The sequence below is a fragment of the Carcharodon carcharias genome, chromosome 26 (assembly GCF_017639515.1).
Source record: "Carcharodon carcharias isolate sCarCar2 chromosome 26, sCarCar2.pri, whole genome shotgun sequence".
NCBI classification, from domain to species: domain Eukaryota; kingdom Metazoa; phylum Chordata; class Chondrichthyes; order Lamniformes; family Lamnidae; genus Carcharodon; species Carcharodon carcharias.
Window position 1 is genome coordinate 926,818 of NC_054492.1, and position 22,489 is coordinate 949,306.

At 44.5% G+C, this 22,489-nt stretch overlaps 1 protein-coding gene across 2 annotated transcripts in view; it reads right to left on the reverse strand.

Moving 5' to 3' along the window:
* Positions 1–22,489, reverse strand: part of ankdd1a (ankyrin repeat and death domain containing 1A) — a 357,444-nt gene that overhangs the window by 326,833 nt on the left and 8,122 nt on the right. For both annotated transcript variants that reach the window (XM_041175241.1, XM_041175240.1), the window contains exons 3-4: positions 14,245–14,343; positions 13,196–13,294 (exon numbers count right to left, since the gene is read on the reverse strand). In XM_041175241.1, coding sequence (XP_041031175.1) covers positions 13,196–13,294; positions 14,245–14,343 — 198 coding nt within the window. The remainder of the gene's footprint in view (positions 1–13,195; positions 13,295–14,244; positions 14,344–22,489) is intronic.

Sequence of the window (22,489 nt, forward strand, 5' to 3'; positions counted from 1 at the left end):
TGAAACCATGCTGACTTTGCCTTATTTTACCATGCACTTCCAAGTATTCTGAAATCTCATCCTTAATAATGGATTCTAAAATCTTACCAACGACCGAGGTCAGGCTAATCGGCTTGTAATTTCCCATCTTTTGCCTCACTCCCTTCTTAAACAGGGGGGGTTACATTAGCGATTTTCCAGTCCTCTGGGACCCTCCCTGACTCGTGATTCCTGAAAGATTATCACTAATGCCTCCACTATCTCTTCAGTTATCTCCTTCAGAACTCTGGGGTGTAATCCATCTGGTCTAGGTGATTTATCCACCTTCAGACCTTTCAGTTTTTCTAGCACCTTCTCCTTGATAATGGCCACCATACTCACCTCTTCCCCCCCACGACTCTCTTGAACTTTGGGGATGTCACTCGTGTTTTCCACTGTGAAGACTGACGCAAAGTACCTATTCAGTTCCTCCACCATTTCTTTGTTCCCCATTACTACTTCTCCAGCGTCATTTTCCAGCGGACCAATGTCCACTTTTCCCTCTCTCTTACCCTTTATATATCTAAAAAAACTCTTGCAATCTTCTTTTATATTACTGGCTAGTTTACCCTCATATTTAATCTTCTCCCTCCTTATTTCTTTTTTAGTTGTCCTCTGTTGGTCTTTGTAGGCTTCCCGATCCCCTGGTTTCCCACTGCTCTTCGCCGCATTGAATGCTTTCTCTTTAGCTTTTATGCTGTCTCTGACTTCCCTTGTCAGCCATGGTTGCCTCGTCCTCCCTTTAGTATGCTTCTTCTTCCCAGGGATTAATTTTTGCTGTGTCTCCCAAATTACTCCCAGAAACTCTTGCCATTGCTGTTCCACTGTCTTTCCTGCTAGTCTCATCTCCCAGTCAATTCTGGCCAGCTCCTCCCTCATGCCTCTGTAGTTACCTTTATTCAACTGTAATACCGTTACATCTGATTCCAGCTTTTTCCTCTTAAATTGCAGGGAAAATTCTATCATATTATGGTCACTTCTTCCTTAGGGTTCCTTTACCTTAAGCTCCCTTATCAAATCTGCCTCATTACACATCACTAAATCTAGAATTGCCTGTTCCGTAGCGGGCTCCACCACAAGCTGCTCCGAAAAGCCATCTCGTGGACATTCCACAAATTCCTTTTCTTGGGATCCACTCCCAACCTGATTTTCCCAGTCTACCTGCACATTGAAATCCCCCATGATCACTGTAACCTTGCCTTTCTTACACGCCTTTTCTATCTCCTGGTGTATCTTGTACCCCACATCCTGACTACTGTTTGGAGGCCTGTACATAACTCCCGTAACTACATCTGACCCTACATCATTTCTTGCTATCGATTTAATTTCATTGCTTACGAACAAAGCAACCCCACCCCCTCTGCCAACCTGCCTATCTTTTCGATAGGATGTATATCCTTGGATATTTAGCTCCCAGTCCTGATCCCCTTGCAGCCATGTCTCCCTGATGCCCACCACATCATACCTGCCAATTTCAATCTGTGCCACAGCTCATTTACCTTATTTCGTATACTGCGTGCATTCAGATACAACACCTTCCGTCCTGTATTTCCCATCCCCTTTCTCATTGTTGTCCCTTTATCTGATGTGCTTGAAGTTAGATTCCTAGCCCTTTCCAAACACTCTGTCCTATTTTGTGTTCTGGAGACTTTAATAGCCTCTCCTGGGCTCTCCTTTCTTTTCAGTTTTTCATAATTTTCCATGAAGTTGAATCCACCTCCCACACACACTAACCTGCTGCTTTGTTTCCCATTAGTCATACTTCTTGGAGTTTTACCCTTCCCTCCCCCCCGCCATCACTTTCTAGTTTAAAGTCCTGTTGACCACCCTATTTACCCTTTTCGCTTGAACATTGGTCCCAGATTGGTTCAGATGGAGACCGTCCCAACGGTGCAGATCCCTCCTGTTCCAATACTGATGCCAGTGCCTCACGAAATGGAACCCCTCTTTCCCACACCACTCCTTTAGCCACGTGTTTACTTCCCTTATTCTCGCGTCCCTATGCCAATTTGCACATGGCTCGGGTAGTAATCCGGAGATTATAACCCTTGAGGACCTGTTCTTTAATTTAGTCCCCAGTTCTTGATAATCCCCAAACAGGTCCTCTTTCCTAGTCTTACTTATGTTATTTGTCCCGACGTGGACCACAACAACTGGATCCTCCCTTTCCCATATCCTTCCAAGCCGGTCAGAGATGTCCCTCACCCTGGCACCGGGCAGGCAACATACCATGGGGGACTCTCGATCCTGCTTACAAAGGAAGCTATCAATTCCCCTAATTATAGAATCCCCTACAACTACCACTTGTCTTTTTGCTCCCCCCTCTTGAATGACCTCCTGTGCCACGGTCCTGTGGTCAGCTGGCTCATCCTCCCTACAGCCCTCTTCCTCATCCACACAGGGAGCATGTACCTTGTACCTGTTGGACAAGTTCAAGAGCTGAGGCTCCTCTGTTCCTGAACACAGGATCCCTCTACCTGCCTCACTTGCTGTCACACCCTGCTGACCCTGACCACTGACCGAACTTGAGGTACTTAATCTACCGGGTGTGACCGCCTCCTGATACAAAGTGTCCAGATAACTCTCCCCCTCCCGGATGTGCCGCAGTGTCCGGAGCTCGGACTCCAGCTCGTCAATTCTGAGCCGGAGTTCCTCCAGCAACCAACACTTGCTGCAGATGCGGTCACTGCGGCTCACAATGGGATCTGCCAGCTCCCACATCATACAGCTACAGCACATCACCTGCCCAGCTATCTCTACTTAGATAATTAATTTATTAATTAGCTTTGCAGTGTTTTTTTTCAAATTTGGTGCAGATTTCCTACCAACCAATCAGGTCACAGCTTTCCTGTGACGTCACTTTTTCAGTTTTGGCTTCAGTTACTCTGTGCCCCGAGGTCACCGCTCCGGTGCCCCTCCCTCTGAGTCTGCTCCCTAGAGACAAGGCCGCGAATCCCCGAGGTAAGCTAGATTTATACTCACCGCTCCGGTGCTCCTCCCTGGAGACAAGACCGTGAATCCGCAAGGTAAGCTAGATTTATACTCACCACTCCGGTGCTCTTCCCTGGATTCAAGGCCGCGAATCCCTGAGGTAAGTTAGATTTATACTCACCACTCTGGTGCTCCTCCCTCCGAGTCTGCTCCCAGGATTACTCACCAAGCAGCTGCTTTTTCTTTAAAATCCACTTTCAGAAGAGTGTCCCTTGCAGGTCTGGTACACTCCTAAAGGCACTACCTCTTCCTCTCTCTCTTTTTAGGTTTGAGGAGGAGGGAGGGATGAAAACACCACAGCAATGTAATGTTTGGGGCTATTCCGTTCTTTGACAGTGGGTCCTCCTCGATTCCCTCCTGAGTCGCGGTGGCTGCGATGACTTCTCCCAGAATGCTTCAGTCACTTCTCACCAGCGCCCTCTGTTGGATCACCTCCTCACTCCCCAAAGCCTTTCTCAAGGCTCAAATTCGGAGTGTGATGGAATTTTCTCCACTTGCCTGGATGCATGCAGCTCCATCACACTCAAGAAGCTCAACACCATCCAGGACAGAACAGCACGCTTGATGGGCACCCCATCCACAACCTCCAACATCTGCTTCCTCCATTACTGACACATAGTCACAACAGTGTGTACCATTTGTAAGATGCACTGCAGCAACGCACCAAGGTTCCTTCAACAGCACTTTCCAAACCTGCGAACTCTACCACCTAGGTCAAGGGCAGCAGATGCACAGGAACACCACCATCTTCAAGTTTCCCTCCAAGCCACTCACAGTCCTGACTTGGAACTGTATTGCTGTTCCTTCACTGTCGCTGGGTCAAAATCCTGGAAATCCCTCCCTAACAGCACTGTGGGTGTATCTGCATCACATGGACTGCAGCAGTTCAAAGGTGGCTCACCACCACCTTCTCAAGAGCATTAGGGATGGGCGATAAAAATGCTGGCCTGGCCAGCGATGCCCATGCAAAAGTATAAAAAAGTAAGGGGTAATATAGTTAGGGGGATAGATACAGTGAGAGACCCAAAGGCTGTGTTGCCTGCTGGGACAAGGTTATGGACATCTCTCCAGGGCTGGTGAAGAATTTGGATTGGGAGAGCAAGGATGCAGTTGCCATGATCCACGAGGGCACCAATGGCAAGGGTAGGACTAAGAAGGAAGTTCCGTTGAGGGTCTATGAGAAACTAAGTAAATTAAAAAGCAAGAACCGGAAAGGCAATAATTTCCAGATTACGACCTGAGCTATGAACAAATTGGCATAAGGTAAATGAGATCAGAGAGTTGGATGTGTTGATCCAAGATGGATTTCGATCCATGGGACACTAGCACTAGTACTGAGGAAAGAGGGAGCTGTACTGTTGGGATGGCCTTCACCTGAACTGTGCTGGGACCAGTGTATTGGCAAATCGTATAACCAGTTCAGTAGAGATGGCTTTAAACTAAATAGAGCAAGGGAGGGTTCACGTGAGGGGAGTTTTGGCAAGTTAAAGAAAAGCAGAAGGCAGGGTAATGACAGATGAAGCAATAGAGAAGATTCACTAAGCTGTTAGCTGCTAGTTTCAGGGAGCAGAGTCAGAGGGCGGAGTTCCAGAGCAGGGAATATATAAACCTTACCTCAGGGATTCGCAGCCTAGTTCCAGGGAGCAGAGTTGGAGGGTGGAGTTCCAGAGCAGTGAGTATAAAAACCTAACCTCGGGGATTGGCGGCCTAGTTCCAGGGAGCAGAGTCGGAGGGTGGAGTTCCAGAGCGGTGAGTATAAAAACCTTACCTCGGGGATTGGCGGCCTAGTTCCAGGGAGCAGAGTCAGAGGGTGGAGTTCCAGAGCAGGGAATATAAAAACCTTACCTCGGGGATTGGCGGCCTAGTTCCAGGGAGCAGAGTCAGAGGGCGGAGTTCCAGAGCGGGGAATATATAAACTTTACATCGGGGATTCGCAGACCTCGAGTCTTATAAAAAAAAATTAAAAGTGGCGTCACGGTAAATCTGTGACCTGATTGGCTGGTAGGGAATCTACACTGAATTTGAAACTAAAACATTGTTAAACTAACTAAACCAAATAAATTAATCACATAATAAATAAGTAGAGGGTATCTAGACCAGAAGGAGGGGATTACTGTTCTTAGAATTTAGCATTTATAGTAGAAATCTAGCCCTAGGGAACATATAGTTAATAAGGAGTCAATAGGCAGTTATTAGATTTAAATTAATTTATGAAATAGTTCTAGAAATGGCAGTTGCTGGGGTGAAGTGCTTCACCCATGGGATGTGGGAAATCTGTGGCGCTTCAAGTGTCCCAGACAACTACATCTGCGGAAAGTGTACCCAATTGCAGCTCCTCACAGACCGCAGCAGTTGGATGCACTTAGGAGCATTCACGTGGTGGAAAGCGTCATTAACAGGAGTTTTGCAGACGTGGTCACACCCAAGGTACAGACAGATAGATGTGTGACCGCTAGAAGGGGTAGGCAGGCAGTCAGTGCAGAAATCCCCTGTGGCTGTCACCGTCTCTAACAGGTATACAGTTTTGGATACTGTTGAGGAGATGGCCTATCAGGAGAAAACAACAGCAGTAGCCAGAGCTGTGGCACCACGGCTGTCTCTGTTGTTCAGCAGTGGGATCAAAGAACAAAAGAGCAATTGTCATAGGGGACTCTATAGACAGGGACTCAGAAAGGCGCTTCTGTGGTCATGAAAGAGACACCAGGATGGTATGTTGCCTCCCTGGTGCCAGGGTCCAGGATGTCTCTGATCGGGTACAGGACATTCTGAACGGGAAGGGAGAACAGCCAGAGGTCGTGGTACACATTGATACGAATGACATAGGCAGGAAGAGTGACGAGGTCCTGCAGCGGGAGTTCAGGGAGATAGGCAGAAAGTTAAAAAACAGGACCTCTAGGGTTGTAATCTCAGGATTACTCCCTGTGCCACGTGCCAGTGTGGCTAGAAATAGGAAGATAGTGCAGCTAAACACGTGGCTGAACAGATGTGTTCTGCGAGATCGGATATACAATTATTTGGACAGCCAAGGGCTGATTAAGGATAGTCAGTATGGCTTTGTGTGTAGTAGGTCGTGTTTAACGAACCTTTTAGAGTTTTTCAAGGAGGTTACCAATAAAGTAGATGAAGGAAAGGCTGTGGATGTTGTCTACATGGACTTTAGTAAGGTCTTTGACAAGGTCCCACATGGGAGGTTAGTTCAGAAGGTTCAGACACTTGGTATCCATGGAGAGGTTGTAAACTGGATTCAAAATTGGCTGTGTGGGAGAAGACAGAGAGTGGTAGTGGATGACTGCTTCTCAGACTGGAGGTCTGTGACTAGTGGTGTGCCTCAGGGATCTGTGCTGGGACCATTGTTGTTTGTTGTCTATATCAATGATTTGGATGATAATGTGGTAAATTGGATCATAAATTAGGGTGAAAGGGGAAAGATTTAGGGGGAACATTAGGGGGAACTTCTTCACTCAGAGAGTGGTGAGAGTGTGGAACGAGCTGCCATCTGACGTGGTAAATGCGGGCTCACTCTTAAGTTTTAAGAATAAATTGGATAGATACATGGATGGGAGAGGTCTGGAGGGTTATGGACTAGGTGTAGGTCAATGGGATTAGCGGAATAATATTTCGGCACAGAATAGAAGGACTGAATGGCCTGTTTTCTGTGCTGTAGTGTTCTATGGTTCTATGATGTAGGAGGGAAGGTTTCCGATATCTGGATCATTGGGATCTCTTCCGGGGCAGGTGGGACCTGTACAAAAAGGACGGGTTGCACCTAAACTGGAGGGGCACCAATATCCTGGCTGCGAAGTTTGCTAGTGTTACTCGGGATGGTTTAAATTAGTATGGCAGGGGGATGGAAACCAGAGCAATAGGTCAGCAGGTGAAATAAATGACTGGGAACCAGTGAATATGGCCAGCAGGACTAAGAGGAAGAGCAGGCAGGGAGAAATTATTGAACACAGTGGGACTGGGTGTCTGAAATGCATTTGTTTCAATGCGAGAAGTATAACAGGCAAGGCAGATGAGCTTAGAGCTTGGATTAGTACTTGGGACTATCATGTTATTGCTATTGCAGAAACTTGGTTGAAGGATGGACAGGATTGACGGATAAACGTTCCAGGATTTAGATGATTCAGGCAGGATAGAGAGAGATGTAGAAGAGGTGGGGGAGTTGCACTGCTGGTTAAGGGGAATATCACAGATGTACGACAGGAGGACACCTCGGTGAGCTCATGCAGCAAGGCAATATGGGTAGAGCTCCAGAATAGGAAGGGTGCAGTCACAATGTTGGGGGTTTACTGTAGGCCTCCCAATTGCCGGTGGGAGATTGAGGAACAGTTATGTAGGCAGATTTTGGAAAGATGTAAAAGCAATAGGGTTTTTGTGGTGGGTGATTTTAACTTTCCCTATATTGACTGGGAATCATTTAGTGCTAGGGATTTGGATGGTGCAGAATTTGTAAGGTGCATCCAGGAGGGCTTCCTGAGACAAGATATAGATAGTCCAACTAGGGAAGAGGCAATACTGGAACTGGTATTAGGGAATGAACCCAGCCAGGTGGTCGAAGTTTCAGTAGGGGAGCATTTCGGGAAAAGTGACCATAATGCAGTAAGTTTCAAGGTACTGGTGGATAAGGATAACATGAGTCCTCAGGTTAAGGTGCTTAATTAGGGGAAGGCTAATTATAACAATATTAAGCAGGAACTGAGGAATCTAGACTGGAGGCGGATGATTGAGGGCAAATCAACAACTGACATGTGGGGGGGCTTTCAAACATCAGTTGATAAGAATTCAGGACCAGCATGTTCCTGCTAGGATGAAGGATAAGCATGGCAATTTCAGGAACCTTGGATAACAAGGGTAATTGTGAGATTGGTCAAAAAGAAAAGGGAAGCATTTGTAAGGGCTAGAAGGCTGGGAACAGATGAAGCCCATGGAGAATATAAAGAAAGTAGGAAGAAAATTAAGCAAGGAGTCAGGAGGGCTAAAAGGGGTCATGAAAACTCATTGGCAAACAGGATTAAGGAAAATCCCAAGACCTTTTATACATACAAGAGGGTAGCCAGGGAAAGGGTAAGCCTACTCAGGGACAGAGGTGGGAATCTGTGTGTGGAGCCAGAAGAAATGGGAGAGATACTAAATGAGTACTTCTCATCAGTATTCACCAAAGAGAAGGACTAAGTGGTTGATTTGTATAGGGAAGAGTATGTAGATAGCTTGGATCATGTTGAGATCAAAAAAGAGGAGGTGTTAGGTGTCTTGAAGAATATTAAGGTGGATAAGTCCCCAGGATCTACCCCAGAGTACTGAGGGAGGCGATTGCTGGGGCCTTGACAGAAATCTTTGTATCCTCACTGGCTACGGGTGAGGTGCCAGAGGACTGGAGAATGGCCAATGTTGTTCCATTGTTTAAGAAGGGTAGCAGGGATAATCCAGGAAATTACAGGCCGGTGAGCCTTACGTCAGTGGTAGGGAAATTATTGGAGAAGATTCTTCGTGACAGGATTTACTACCATTTGGAAGCAAATGGGCGTATTCGTGAGAGGCAGCATGGTTTTGTGAAGGGGAGGTCATGTCTCACTAACTTGATCGAGTTTTTTGAGGAAGTGACAAAGTGATCGATGATGGAAGGGCAGTGGATGTTATATACATGGATTTCAGTAAGGCCTTTGACAAGGTCCCTCATGGCAGACTGGCACAGAAGGTAAAGTCACATGGGATCAGAGGTGAGCTGGCAAGATGGATACAGAATTGGCTTGGTCATAGAAGACAGAGGGTAGCAGTGGAAGGGTGCTTTTCTGAATGGAGAGCTGTGACTAGTGGTGTTCCACAGGGATCAGTGCTGGGACCTTTGCTGTTTATGGTATACATAAATGATTTGGAGGAAAATGTAACTGGGCTAATTAGTAAGTTTGCAGACGACACTAAGGTTGGAGGAGTTGCAGATAATGAAGAGGATTGTCAAAGGATACATCGGGATATAGATCAGTTGGAAACTTAGGCGGAGAAATGACAGATGGCATTTAATCTGGACAAATGCGAGGTAATGCACTTTGGAAGGTCTAATACAGGTAGGAATTATACAGTAAAAGGTAGAACCCTTAAGTGTATCAATGGGCAGAGGGATCTGGGTGTACGTGTCGGCAGGTCACTGAAAGTGGCAATGCAGATGGATAAGGTAGTCAGGAAGGCATATGGCATGCTTGCCTTCATTGGCAGGGGTATTGAGTCGTGCAATTCTGGTCGCTACATTACAAGGATATGGAGGTGTTGGAGAGGGTGTAGAGGAGGTTTACCAGGATGCTGCCTGGTCTGGAGGTTATTAGCTATGAGGAAAGGTTGGAGAAACTCGGATTGTTCTCACTAGAGTGACGGAGATTGAGGGGCAACTTGACAGAAGTTTACAAAATTATGAGTGGCATGGACAGAGTAGATAGTCAGAAGCTTTTTCCCAGGGGAAATTACTAGTGGACATAGATTTAAGGTGAGAGGAGAAAACTATAGAGGAGATGCGTGAGGCAAGTTTTTAATGGGTAGTGAGTGTCTGGAATTCGCTGCCAGAGGAGGTGGTGGAAGCAGGTACGATAGTGGTGTTTAAGAGGCAGCTTGACAAATACATGAATAGGATGGGAAGAGAGGGATACGGACCCTAAAAGTGCAAAATGTTTTAGTTTGACAGGTAATATGATCGGCGCAGGCTTGGAGGGCTGAAAGGCCTGTTCCTGTGCTGTAATTTTCTTTGTTCTTTGTTTTGTTTCCGGGATGAAGGGTTGGCTTATGAGGAAGGGTTGAACAGGTGGGTCTATATTCATTGGAGTTTAGAAGATGGAGAGGTGATCTTATTGAAATATAAAAGATTCTGAAGGAGCTTGACAGGATAGGTGCCGAGAGGATATTCCCCTCTTGGAGGCACCTAGAACCAGGGGGCACAGTTTCAAAATAAGGGGTCTCCCATTTAAGACACAGATGAAGAAGAATTTATTTTCTCAGAGGGTCGATCGTGTTTGTAACTTTCCCACCCAATGAGCAATGAAGGCTGGGGCATTGAATATATTCAAGGCTAGGCAGATTTTTGATTGACGAGGGAGTCAAGAGTTGTTGGGAACAGGCAGGAAAGTGGAGTTAGGGCCATATAAGATCAGCCATAATCTTATTGAATGGTGGAGCAGGCTCAAGGAGCCCAATGGCCTACTCCGCCCACAATTTCTTATGTCCTTATAAGCAGAGTGTGGCATAAGAGTGCACCAGCAAATAAAGTCAGAGTAGGCAAAAAAATGGTAAAAAGACAGATTAAAGCTACTTTATCTGAATTGATATCACATATATTAATAAATGAGTATGATATGATAGACATCACAGAGATATGGTTGCAAAGTGACCATGGCTTGGACCTGAAGATTCCAGAGTATCTGACATTTTGGAAGGCCAGGAAGAAAGGAAAAGGTGGTGGGGTAGCTTAGTTAAAAAAGGATGCGATCAGTACAATAGTGAGAAATGGTTAAAAGATCAAGATGTAGAATCAATTTCAGTAGAGGAAAGAAACAGCAAAGGAAAAAAGTCACTGGCATGAGTAATTTATGGGCCCCCTAACAGTAGCCACACAGTAGGATGGAGTATACATCAAGGAATAATGGGGGCTTGCAAGAAAGGTACTGCAATAATTTTGGGTGACTAATTGTCACATCAATTGGACAAATTAAATTTGTATGATGAATGAGTTCATAAAATATATAGGGACAGCTTCTTTGAACTATACATTATGGGAACTATTCTGAATCTGGGAATGCGTAATCAGACAGGATTAATTAAAGACTTCATAGTAAAGGATTCTCTAGACAAGAGTAATAACATTATAGAATTTCATATTTAGTTTGAGGGTGAGAAATGTGGACACATAACTACTGTCTTAAACTGAAATAAAGCCAGTTACAAGGGTATGGAGACAGAGTTGGCTAAAATAGACTGAGAAGTAGGTTAAAAGGGAAGACAGTAGTGAAGCAGTGGTAGACATTTAAGGAGATATTTCAATATCTGTGGTGAACTAAGGAAGTTAAGGATGGTATCAAAATTAAAGTATACGATGCTGCAAAGATAAGTAAGGCAGAAGATTGGGAAAGTTTTGAAAACCAGCAGAGGATGACGAAGAAAGTCATTAAGAAGGAGAAATTAGAGTATGAGAGATAATTAGCAAGAAATATAAAAACAGCATTTGCAAATACACAAAATGGAAAAGAGTAGCTAAAGTGAGCATTGGTCCCTTACAGGATGAGACTGGGTAATTAATAATAGGAAACAAGGAAATGGCAGAGTCTTTGAACAAATATTTTGTATCTGTCACAGAAAGCATCCCGAGAATCATAAAAATTCAGGAGGCAAAAGAGAGAGAGGAACTTAAAACCATCACCATCACTAGAGAAGAAGTAATGGAAAAACTAATGGAACTTAAAGCTGACTGGTCCTGTGGAGCTGATGCCATGCATCCTAGGAAGGAAGGCTGCCAAGGATGGATGGATTAAAGGAAATGGCTGCAGAAACAGTGAAAGCATTAGTTGCAATCTTATAAAGTTCCCTGGATTCTGGAAAGGTCCCAGCGGACTGGAAAACCACAGATGTAACACATCTGTTCAAGAAAGTAAGGAGACAGAAAGCGGGAAACTATAGGCCAGTTAGCCTAACATCTGTCATTGGGGAAATGCTAGAATCCATTAATAAAAAGGTAATAGCAGGGCATTTAGAAAATCATTATGCAATCAAGCTGAGTCAAAATGGTTTTAGGAAAGGGAAATCATGTTTGACAAATTTATTGGAGTTCTTTGAAGCAATGACAAATCAGATAGATAAAGAGGAACCTGTAGACATAGTGTATTTGGATTTCCAACAGGCATTTGATAAAGTGCCACATAAAACGTTACTGCACAAAATAAGCATTCATGGTGTTGGGTTGATACATTAGCTGGATAGAGAGCTGGCTAACTAACAGGAAATAGCAAGTTGGGGTAAATGGGTCATTTGAAGATGGGAAACAGTAACTGGTGGAGTGCCATAGGCATCAGTGCTGGGGACTCAACTATTTACAATCTATATTAGTGCCTTGGGTGAAGGGACCAACTATACTGCAGCCAAGTTTGCTGATGATACAAAGATAGATGGGAAAGCAAATTGTGAGGAGGTTATAATGAGTCTCAAATAAGTTAAGTGAGTGGGCAAAAAAATGTCAGATGGAGTATAATGTGGAGACATGTGAGGTTGTCTTCTCTGAGGGTCATTAATGTTTGGAATTCTCTTCTCCAGCAAGCAGTGGATGCTGCATCATCGAATATATTCAAGGCTGAGTTACAGAGTTTTTTGATTGACAAGGGAATCAAGGGTTATGGGAGGCAGGAAGGAAAGTAGAGTTAAAGCCATAATCAGATAAACCATGATCCTTTTGAATGGCTGAGCAGGTTCGAAAGGCTGAATGGCATACTCCTGTCCCTATTTCTTATATTCTTCCACCCCTCCACCTTTCTCTCCTATCTCTCCTGCACGCCCTGTATCCAGAAATATTTAGTACCTGGTCCAGCCTCTTCTGAGCCAGGACTCCATTATTGTCATGACATTATATTCCCATGAGACTCCCTGCGCTTGCAGCTCACTGACCTTATTTACCAGGCTTCATGAGTTTAGTTCTGTCGAAGGGTCATGAGGACTCGAAGCGTCAGCTCTTTTCTTCTCCGCCGATGCTGCCAGACCTGCTGAGTTTTTCCAGGTAATTCTGTTTTTGTTTTTTCATGAGTTTACTTATGTGCACTGCAAATTTAGTTTAGACATTACTGCATTCCCTCTCACAATGACCCCACCTAATAGCTTACTATTTCTTCCTCCAGTGCTTTCTGTCTCTCCCAATCCTTCATGCATCTTGCTTTTTCTTTCAAATGTTACATCCTCATTCCCATTATAAATGGGGAAAGGGAGGGGTAGGAAAAATAAAGTCAACTTATATAATGCCTTTAATGAACAAACATGCCCCAAAGGGGCAATTAGAAACAGCAATACCAAACCAAGGATACATCACCCCATGGGACAGATTGGCCCCTGGGAGATAGTCACACCTCACACCCTCTCTCCACCTCACGCCAGGACAAAATGACCTCCCAGTAAATAGTCACATCCCTCCCGGACAGAGTGACCTGCAACCCAAAGATTTACTTACTTTGTTTTCACACGACAACTTGGCTCCAACATTGACCAGTGTTCGAAGAATGTGAAGGTGACCAAACCAGGCAGCCAGAAGCAGAGCGTTCATCCCAAACTGTAGGAGCAAACTTACAGAACTCAACCAAATAGTGTCATCAACAACCTGACCCAGTTACACTGGGCTCCCTCTACATTCTCTGGAATACAGAATACAAAGAGTCAAAAACAACTGAAGAAATTTCTCATCTCAGCCCAAAATGATGGACCCCTTTACCCTGCAACTGTGCCCCCCTCCCATGTTCTAGTTTCCCCAGCTAGGGAAAACAACTTTTCAGTGTCTACTCTGACAACCCCCTTGTATGTTTCAGTGAGATCACCTCTCATTCGTCTAAACTCTAGAAAGTATAAGCCCAATTTAGGCAGCCTCTCATCACAGGACAACCCACTCATACTGGAACAACTCCAGTGAACCTTCACTGTACCGTGCGCATTGCGAGAATATCCCTCCTTCGAAATGGTGACCAAAAACGTGCACAGTATTCCACAAAAGCCCTGTACAACTGTAGCAAAGACTTCCTTCTTATTGTACTCCATCGTCTTCCAATCTGTAACATGCCACTTGCCTTTCTAATTGTTTGCTATATCTGCATGCTAACTTTCTGTGCTCCTGGTCTTTCTGAAAATCAATATTTAGAAGTTTCACATCTTTTAATAAATATTCTGCTTTTTTATTCTCATGTCAAAGTGAATAGCCTATAGATTGTAAATAGCTGAGGTCTCAGCAATGATCCCGGCAAAACTCCACTAGTCTGCCGGCACAGACTCGATGGCACTCTTTTGGTGCCATAAACTTTCTATGTTTCTATATTAACAGCCAGTTATAGGCTCCATCTACAATATGACCCAGTCACACTGGGGCTGCATCTATCTTGACTCAGTTGCAGTGTTTGCGACTGTGTGCCTGCTGTGCTTGTGCTGATTTCTGGTGAGCAGATTGTTCCAAGTTAAACAGTCCCAAAATTGCAAAATTTCCAGACGTGAAAAGTGAATGTTTAAGTGACTTACACTGTCTTGATCATCCACTGAGGCATCGTGGTCAAGAAGGAATTTCACGGCCTGTTCATGTCCAGCACCAGTTGCCCAATGCAGAGCTGTCCGATCTATCTGAAAAACAGCATTTGAAGAGGATTGGCTGTCTACAGTGCACCTCTCATCACTGCCCTCTTCATCAAACAAACAGGATTAGAAACTGGCACATCCAACATCTCACTTCATCCTCATCCTCCCACCTCACCCCCCTGGCACACCCCACCGCACCCACTCTCCCAACCCAAGTATGTTCAAGCCCACACCATTAGTCTGCCCACTCCTCAGCACACACACCAACCCTACACCCTGACAACACTCCAGCCCCAACCCAAACTCCTCTTCCTGATTCACTTGCCTGGTTCTCAGCTCAAAATCCTAAAGGCCAGCTGGAAAGGAGCTGGGATTAATTCTTCCTGCCTCATTAGCATGCAAGATTTATACCAATTACAATTCCCTGCCCTGGGGAAACACACACATATCCAAGGCAGTGTAAAGGGCAGATACCCCAATATCCAGGGCAGAGATCCCAATATCCAAGGCAGTGTAAAGGGCAGATACCCCAATATCCAGGGCAGAGATCCCAATATCCAAGGCAGTGTAAAGGACAGAGAACCCAATATCCAAGGCGGTGTAAAGGGCAGAGACCCCAATATCCAGGGCAGTAAAGGGCAGAGACCCCAATATCCAAGGCAGTGTAAAGGGCAGAGACCCCAATATCCAGAACATGTAAAGGGCAGAGACCCCGATATCCAGGGCAGTGTAAAGGGCAGAGACCCCGATATCCAGGGCAGTGTAAAGGGCAGAGACCCCGATATCCAGGGCAGTGTAAAGAACATAAAAACATACAACCCATCGAGCCTGCTCTGCCATTAACCATGATCATTGCTGATCTTGGGCTTAAACTCCACTTTCCCACCTGCTCCCATCCCTTGAATCCCAGAAAGACCAAAAATCTGACCATCTCATCCTTAAGTATGGATTCAAGAATACATTCAACAATGGAGCATCCACAACCCTCTCGGGTAGAGAATTCCAAAATCTCACAACCTTTTGAGTGAAGAAATTTCTCCTCATCTCAGTCCTAAATGATTGGTCCCTTGTTATATATTCCCCAGCGAGGGCAAACAGCCTCTCAGTGTCTACCCTGTCAGGCCCCTTCAGAATCTTGTAGGTTTCAATGAGCTCACCTCTCATTCTTCTTAACTCCAGAGAATATAGAATTACCTCAGCCTCTCATCATAGGACAACCTTCTCATCTTAGGACCATCTAGTGAACCTTTGCTGTACCATCTCCATTGCAAGTATATCCTTCCTTAAATATGGAGACCAAAACTGAACACAGTATTCTAGGTAGAGACTTCAATATCCAGGGCAGTGTAAAGTGGCAAGGACCCAGGTATCACGGCAATGTAAAGGGATCACAGACACAGATATTTGGGACAATGTAAAGAGAATTAGTAGAATAAATCCCCATCCACTTTTTCCGAATTTATTTTCTCTTGCTCCCAGAGAATAGGCATCCACTCATTATGGAGCAAAGGTTAGGAAAATCTGCTCCCAAAAGTACAGATGGAACAGAATTTCCTTACAGAATAGTATTCTTTCCTTTTGAAATTCTACTTTATCACTAGTACTTGGACTGCAAAAAACCAATGATGGGAAAGCTATGATTAAGTTACTGATTTTACCTTTCTGGACCCAAGGACTAACTGCTACTCCTTGCTCACAGTTCAGTTCCATCAATACCATTTTTAGATCTGCACTTTGCAGTGTGTATTTATATTGTACATTGCATGAACTCAGGACACCCTAAAGCACCATCTAACCAATGAAACACTATTGCAGTACAGTCACTGTAGTAACGTAGGAAACATAGCAGCCAAATTGCAAATAGCAAGTTTCCACAAACAGCAAAATGATATTATACAATACAACCAAATAATCTATTTTTAGTGACATTGGTTGTGGGATAAATATTGGCCCAAGCAACACTTCCCTGCTCTTCAACGTTAATAATCCTGATTGTGATGTGATGACTGTCGACAACTGCCAGCTTTGATGAATGGGAGTAGCTGTGTGCAAATGAAAAGAATGGAAAATCCTGCTGTTTGTACAGAGTGGCAGAACTGAGTAGTGATGCACCTAGCTAACCCCCCCTCCCCACCACCGCACCCCCCCACCACCCCACCTCCACCACACTAAATATTAGTGTTTGTATTACAGTCTTCCAGACTCCAACTGTGTTCTACAATTTCAGATCTTTCTGTTTAATTTTGTGTTTTTTTAAATTTTTGGTCAGCAGCTGTTGGTGATTATTCTGCTTTTCTATTTATACCACCTCTAGACAGGTTTTTCTCTGTCCCATTGCTTTGTCTTGACCATCATTCCTTTTGTCATTAATCTCTCCTGTCTTTGACACGATTAAATACCTTCCTGTGTTCCCCCCGCCCCACTTTCCATACCTCTGTACACAAGTGTACAAGAATTAGAAGGCCATTCAGCCCTTTAAGACTGCTCCGCTATTCGATAACATCATGGCTGATCCGATTATGATCTCAACTCCAATTTCCTGTCCATCCCTATAACCCTTGACTCCCTTGCAGATCAAAACTTTGTCTAACTCAGCCTTGAATATATTCAATGACCCAACCTGCACTGCTCTCGGAGGAAGAGAATTCCAAAGACTAACGACACTCAGGAAAAATTTCTTCACATCTCTGTCATAGTAGGGAGTTGATGGTGTAGTGGTATTGTCCCTGGACTAGTAATCCAGAGGCTCAGGCTAATGGTCTGGGGATATGGATTCAAATCCCACCATGGCAGCTGGTGGAATTTAAATTACATTGATAAATCTAGGCTATAAAACTAGTCCCAATCATTGACTGTCATAAAAGGCCATCTGGCTCGCTAATGTCCTTTAGGGAAAGAAAGCTGCTTATATCTGGTCTGGCCGACATGTAACACCAGACCCACAGCAATATGGTGAGTGGGAGCTGGATGAGTGCAGCTCCCACAACACTGAAGAAGCTGGACACTGTCCAGGACAATGCAACCCACTTGATTGGCACCACATCCACAAACATTCACTCCCTCCACCACCGACACACAGTAGCAGCAGTGTGTACCATTTACAAGATGCACTGCAGGAATTCACCAAGATTCCTTCGACAGCAACTTCCAAACCCACGACCACTACCATCTAGAAGGACAAGGGCAGCAGATAGATGGGAACACCACCATTTGGAAGTTCCCCTCCAAGCCACTCACCATCCTGACTTGAAAATATATTGCCGTTCCTTCACTGTCACTGGGTCAAAATCCTGGAGCTCCCTCCCTAACAGCACTGTGGGTGTACCTACACCGCAGGGACTGCAGTGGTTCAAGAAGGCAGCTCACCACCACCTTCTCAAGGGCAACTTGGGAGGGGCAATAAATGCTGGCCCAGCCAGCAAAGCCCACATCCCGTGGATGGATAAAAAAAATGGTTGACTCTTAAATGCCCTCTGAAATGGCCTAGCAGGGCACTCAGTTCAACTGCAATTAAGGATGGGCAACAAATGCTGGCTTTGCCAGCAATGCCCATATCTGAAGAAAGAATAAATAAATAAAAAAATGGGAGGTCCTATGTCCCCTAGCTCTGGATTCATTTTTAAACTATGTCCCCTAGTTCTGGATTTCCTCACAAGGGGAAACATCCTCCTGGTAACACCCTATCAAGTCCCCTCATAATCTTAGACATTACATAAGATCACTTCTCATTCTAAACTCCAATAGGTATTCGTTTGTACTGTGGGGGAGGGTTTAGCCTAGATTGACAGGGGGATGGAAACCGGAGCGGAGAGACACAAGAGAGGGAAACAAAGATAGAAATGAAGGACAGAAAAGTAGAAAGCAAAAGTGGAAGCCAGAAGAAAGGAGGGTTAGGAGTAACTAGGGCCATGACACAAAAAATGTGTAAATATGTGAAAAAGACAAGTCTAAAGGCAGCGTATCTGAATGTATGGAGCATTCGTAGTAAGGAAGATGAATTAACAAAGTAAATAGATGTAAACGGGTGTGATATGATTGCAATTATGGAGACATGGCTTCAGGGTGACCAAGGCTGGGAACTGAATACCAAGGGTACTTGATATTTAGGAAGGACAGGCAAAGGAGGAAAAGCAGGGGTGAAGTTGTTAGTTAAGAATGAAATCAGTGTGATAGTGAGAGGATTATTGCTCAGAAAATCCGGATGTGGAATCAGTCTGGGTGGAACTAAGAAGCAACAAGGGGCAGAAAACATTAGTGGGAGTTGTATATAGGTCTCCAAACAGTAGTGATAAGGTAGGAGATAGCTGAAGAGATAGTGGAGGCATTAGTGATAATCTTTCAGGAATCACTGGATTCAGGGAGGGTCCCAGAGGACTGGAAAATCGCTAATGTAACCCCCCCTGTTTAAGAAGGGAGTGAGGCAAAAGACGAGAAATTACAGGCCGATTAGCCTGACCTCAGTCGTTGGTAAGATTTTAGAATCCATTATTAAGGATGAGATTTCAGAATACTTGGAAGTGCATGGTAAAATAGGGCAAAGTCAGCATGGTTTCTTCAAGGGGAGGTCATGCCTGACAAATCTGTTAGAATTCTTTGAGGAGGTAACAAGTAGGTTAGACAAAGGAGAGCCAATGGATGTTATCTACTTGGACTTCCAGAAAGCCTTTGACAAGGTGCCGCACAGGAGGCTGTTCAGTAAGATAAGAGCCCATGGTGTTAGAGACAAGGTACTAGCGTGGATAGAAGATTTGCTGTCTGGCAGGAGGCAGAGAGTGGGGATAAAGGGGTCCTTCTCAGGATGGCGGCCGGTGACTAGTGGAGTTCCACAGGGGTCAGTGTTGGGCCCTCAACTTTTCACTTTATACATTAATGATCTAGATGAAGGAACTGAGGGCATCCTGGCTAAGTTTGCAGATGACACAAAGATAGGTGGAGGGACAGGTAGTATTGAGGAGGCGGGGAGGCTGCAGAAGGATTTGGACAGGTTAGGAGAATGGGCAAAGAAGTAGCAGATGGATTACAATGTGGGGAAGTGTGAGGTCATGCACTTTGGTAGGAAGAATAGAGGCATGGACTATTTTCTAAATGGGGAGAGAATTCAGAAATCTGGAGTGCAAAGGGACTTGGGAGTCCTAGCCCAGGATTCTCTTAAGGTTAACTTGTAGGTTGAGTCGGTAGTTAGGAAGGCAAATGCAATGTTGGCTTTTATTTTGAGAGGACTAGAATATAAAAGCAGGGATGTGCTGCTGAGGCTTTATAAGGCTCTGGTCAGACCACATTTAGAATATTGTGAGCAATTTTGGGCCCCATGTCTCAAGAAGGATGTGCTGTCCCTGGAGAGGGTCCAGAGGAGGATCCCAGGAATGAAAGGCTTAACATATGAGGAACGTTTGAGGACTCTGGGTCTATACTCGATGGAGTTTAGAAGGATGAGGGGGGGATCTGATTGAAACTTACAGAATACTGAAAGGCCTGGATAGAGTGGATGTGGGGAAGATGTTTCCATTAGTAGGAAAGACTAAGACCCGAGGGCACAGCCTCAGAGTAAAGGGAAGACCTTTTAGAACAGAGATGAGGAGAAACTTCTTTAGCCAGAGAGTGGTGAATCTATGACATTCATTGCCACAGAAGGCTGTGGAGGCCAGGTCATTGAGTGTATTTAAGACCGAGATAGATAGGTTCTTGATTGGTAAGGGAATCAAAGGTTACTGGGAGAAGGCGGGAGAATGGGGTTGAGAAACTTATCAGCCATGATTGAATGGCGGAGCAGACTCGATGGGCCGAATGGCCTAATTTCTGCTCCTATGTCTTATGGTCTTATGGGACGGCATGAAACAGGAAATTACATATGCACCTAACAAGGGTGCTACAGTAATCATGGGTGACTTTAATCTACGTACAGACTGGGCAAACCAAATTAGCATAACACCGGGGTGGATTAATTCCTGGAGTATGTATGAGATTTTTTTCAGACCGGATCATGGAGGAACCAACTACAGAACAGGCTATCCTAGATTTGGTATTGTGCAATGAAGGGGTGTTAAGCAATAATCTTGTTGTTTGGGGTCCTTTAGGGAAGAGTGACCATAACATGACAGAATTCCTCATTAGGATGGGAAGTGAAGGAGTCCAATCGGAAACTTGGGTCCTAAATTTTAACAAAGGAAACTACAAAGGTATGAAGCATGAGTTGGTTAATATAGATTGGGGAACTTCTTTTAAAGGCATGACAGTGGATAGGTAATGGCCAATTTTTAAGGAATGAGTGCATGCATTGCAACAGTTATACATTCCTTTCTGGTACAAAAACAACAGGAAAAGCGGCCCAACCATGGCTAACAAAAGAAAGATCCAAAGCAGAGTCATATAAACAGCTAGAAAAAGTAGCAAGCCTGAGGATTGGGAGCAGATTAAAATTCAGTAAAGGAGGATCAAGAGATTGATTAAGAGGAAAAAAATAAAATATGAGAGTCAACTCGCAAGGAACATAAATGCGGACTGTAAAAGCTTCTATAAGTATGTAAAAAGAAAAAGATTAGTAAAAACAAATGTAGGATCCTTACAGTCTGAAACGAGTGAATTTATAATAGAGAACACTGAAATGGCACAGCAATTAAACAACTACTTGAGTTCTGTCTTCACGGAGGAAGACAAATAACTTCCCAGAAATACTTGGGAACCAAGGATTTAGTGAGAAGGAAGAATTGAAGAATTAGTATTACTAAAAAAATAGTGCTGGAGAAATTAATGGGACTGAAAGTTAATAAATCCCCAGGGCCTAATAATCTACATTCCAGGGTACTAAAGGAGGTGGCTTTGGAAATAACGGATGAGTTGGTTGTCATCTTCCAAAATTCTATGGATTCTGGAACAGTCCCGGCAGATTGGAGGGTGGTAAATGCAACCCCACTATTTAAAAAAGGAGGGAGGGAGAAAACAGGGAACTATAGAGCAGTTAGCCTAATGTCAGAGGTGGGGAAAATGCCAGAGTCTATCACAAAGGATGGTATAACAGGACACTTAGATCAACACCATTAGACAAAGTCTAATGGATTTATGGAAGGGAAATCATGTTTGACAAACATAGTGGAGTTTGTTGAGGATGTAACTAGCAGAATAGATAAGGGAGAACCAGTGGATGTGGTGTATTTGGATTTTCAGAAAGATTTTGATAAAGTCCCACATAAGAAGTTAGTATGCAAAATTAAAACAGATGGGATTAGGTAATATATTGGCATGGGTTGAGAATTGGTTAACAACCAGGAAACAGAGAGTAGGAATAAATGAGTCTTTTTTGGAATGGCAAGCGGTAATTATTGGGGTACCCCAGTGACCAGTGCTTGGGCCCCATCTATTCACAATAGATATCAACGATTTGGACAAGGGAACCAAATAGATATCAACGATTTGGACAAGGGAACCAAATGTAATATTTCCAAGTTTGCACAACACAAATCTAGATAGGAATGTGAGTGGTGAGGGGAATGCTAAGAGGCTTCAAGGTGATTTAGACAAGTTCAGTGAGTGGGCATTTTTTAAAATTCATTCATGGGATTTGGGCATTACTGGCTAGGCCAGTATTTATTACTCATCCCTAATTAACCCCCAGATTTGGTGAGCTGCAGCCTATGTGGTGTAGCTACACCCACAGTACTGTTAGAAGTGTCTTTTAGTGCAAATAAAATGCAAACAGAAGAGAGCAGAACTGAAGATTAGCAGACGTAACTCTGGACAGGATAAAGAATGAGACAAACCAGTTACTGGGGTAAAGGGCAAGGCCAGGGAGTGGTTTACCATGTGACTGCAAGATTAGACATAACTTAAGGGAAGTAGAGTTAAGACACGGCAGGACAACTCAGTCAAGTGGAATGCGTGGACTGTAATATGTGTGAAGTCATGGACGATACTGGTGTCCTAGCTGACCACATGTGCAGGAAGTGCTGTCAGCTGCAGAAACTTGAGCTCTGGATTTCAGAGCTTGAGCGACGGCTGGAGTCACTGTGGCACATCCACGAGGCCGAGAGCTATGTGGATAGCACATTCAGAGAGGTGGTCACAGGGCAGCTTAAGGGTCTGGAGACAGAGAGGAAATAGGTGACCACCAGGCACTCCAAGAGAAGTAGGCAGGTAGTGCAGGAGTCCCATGGGGTCCCGCTCACAAATCGGTTTTCTGTTTTGGAAGTTGGTGAGG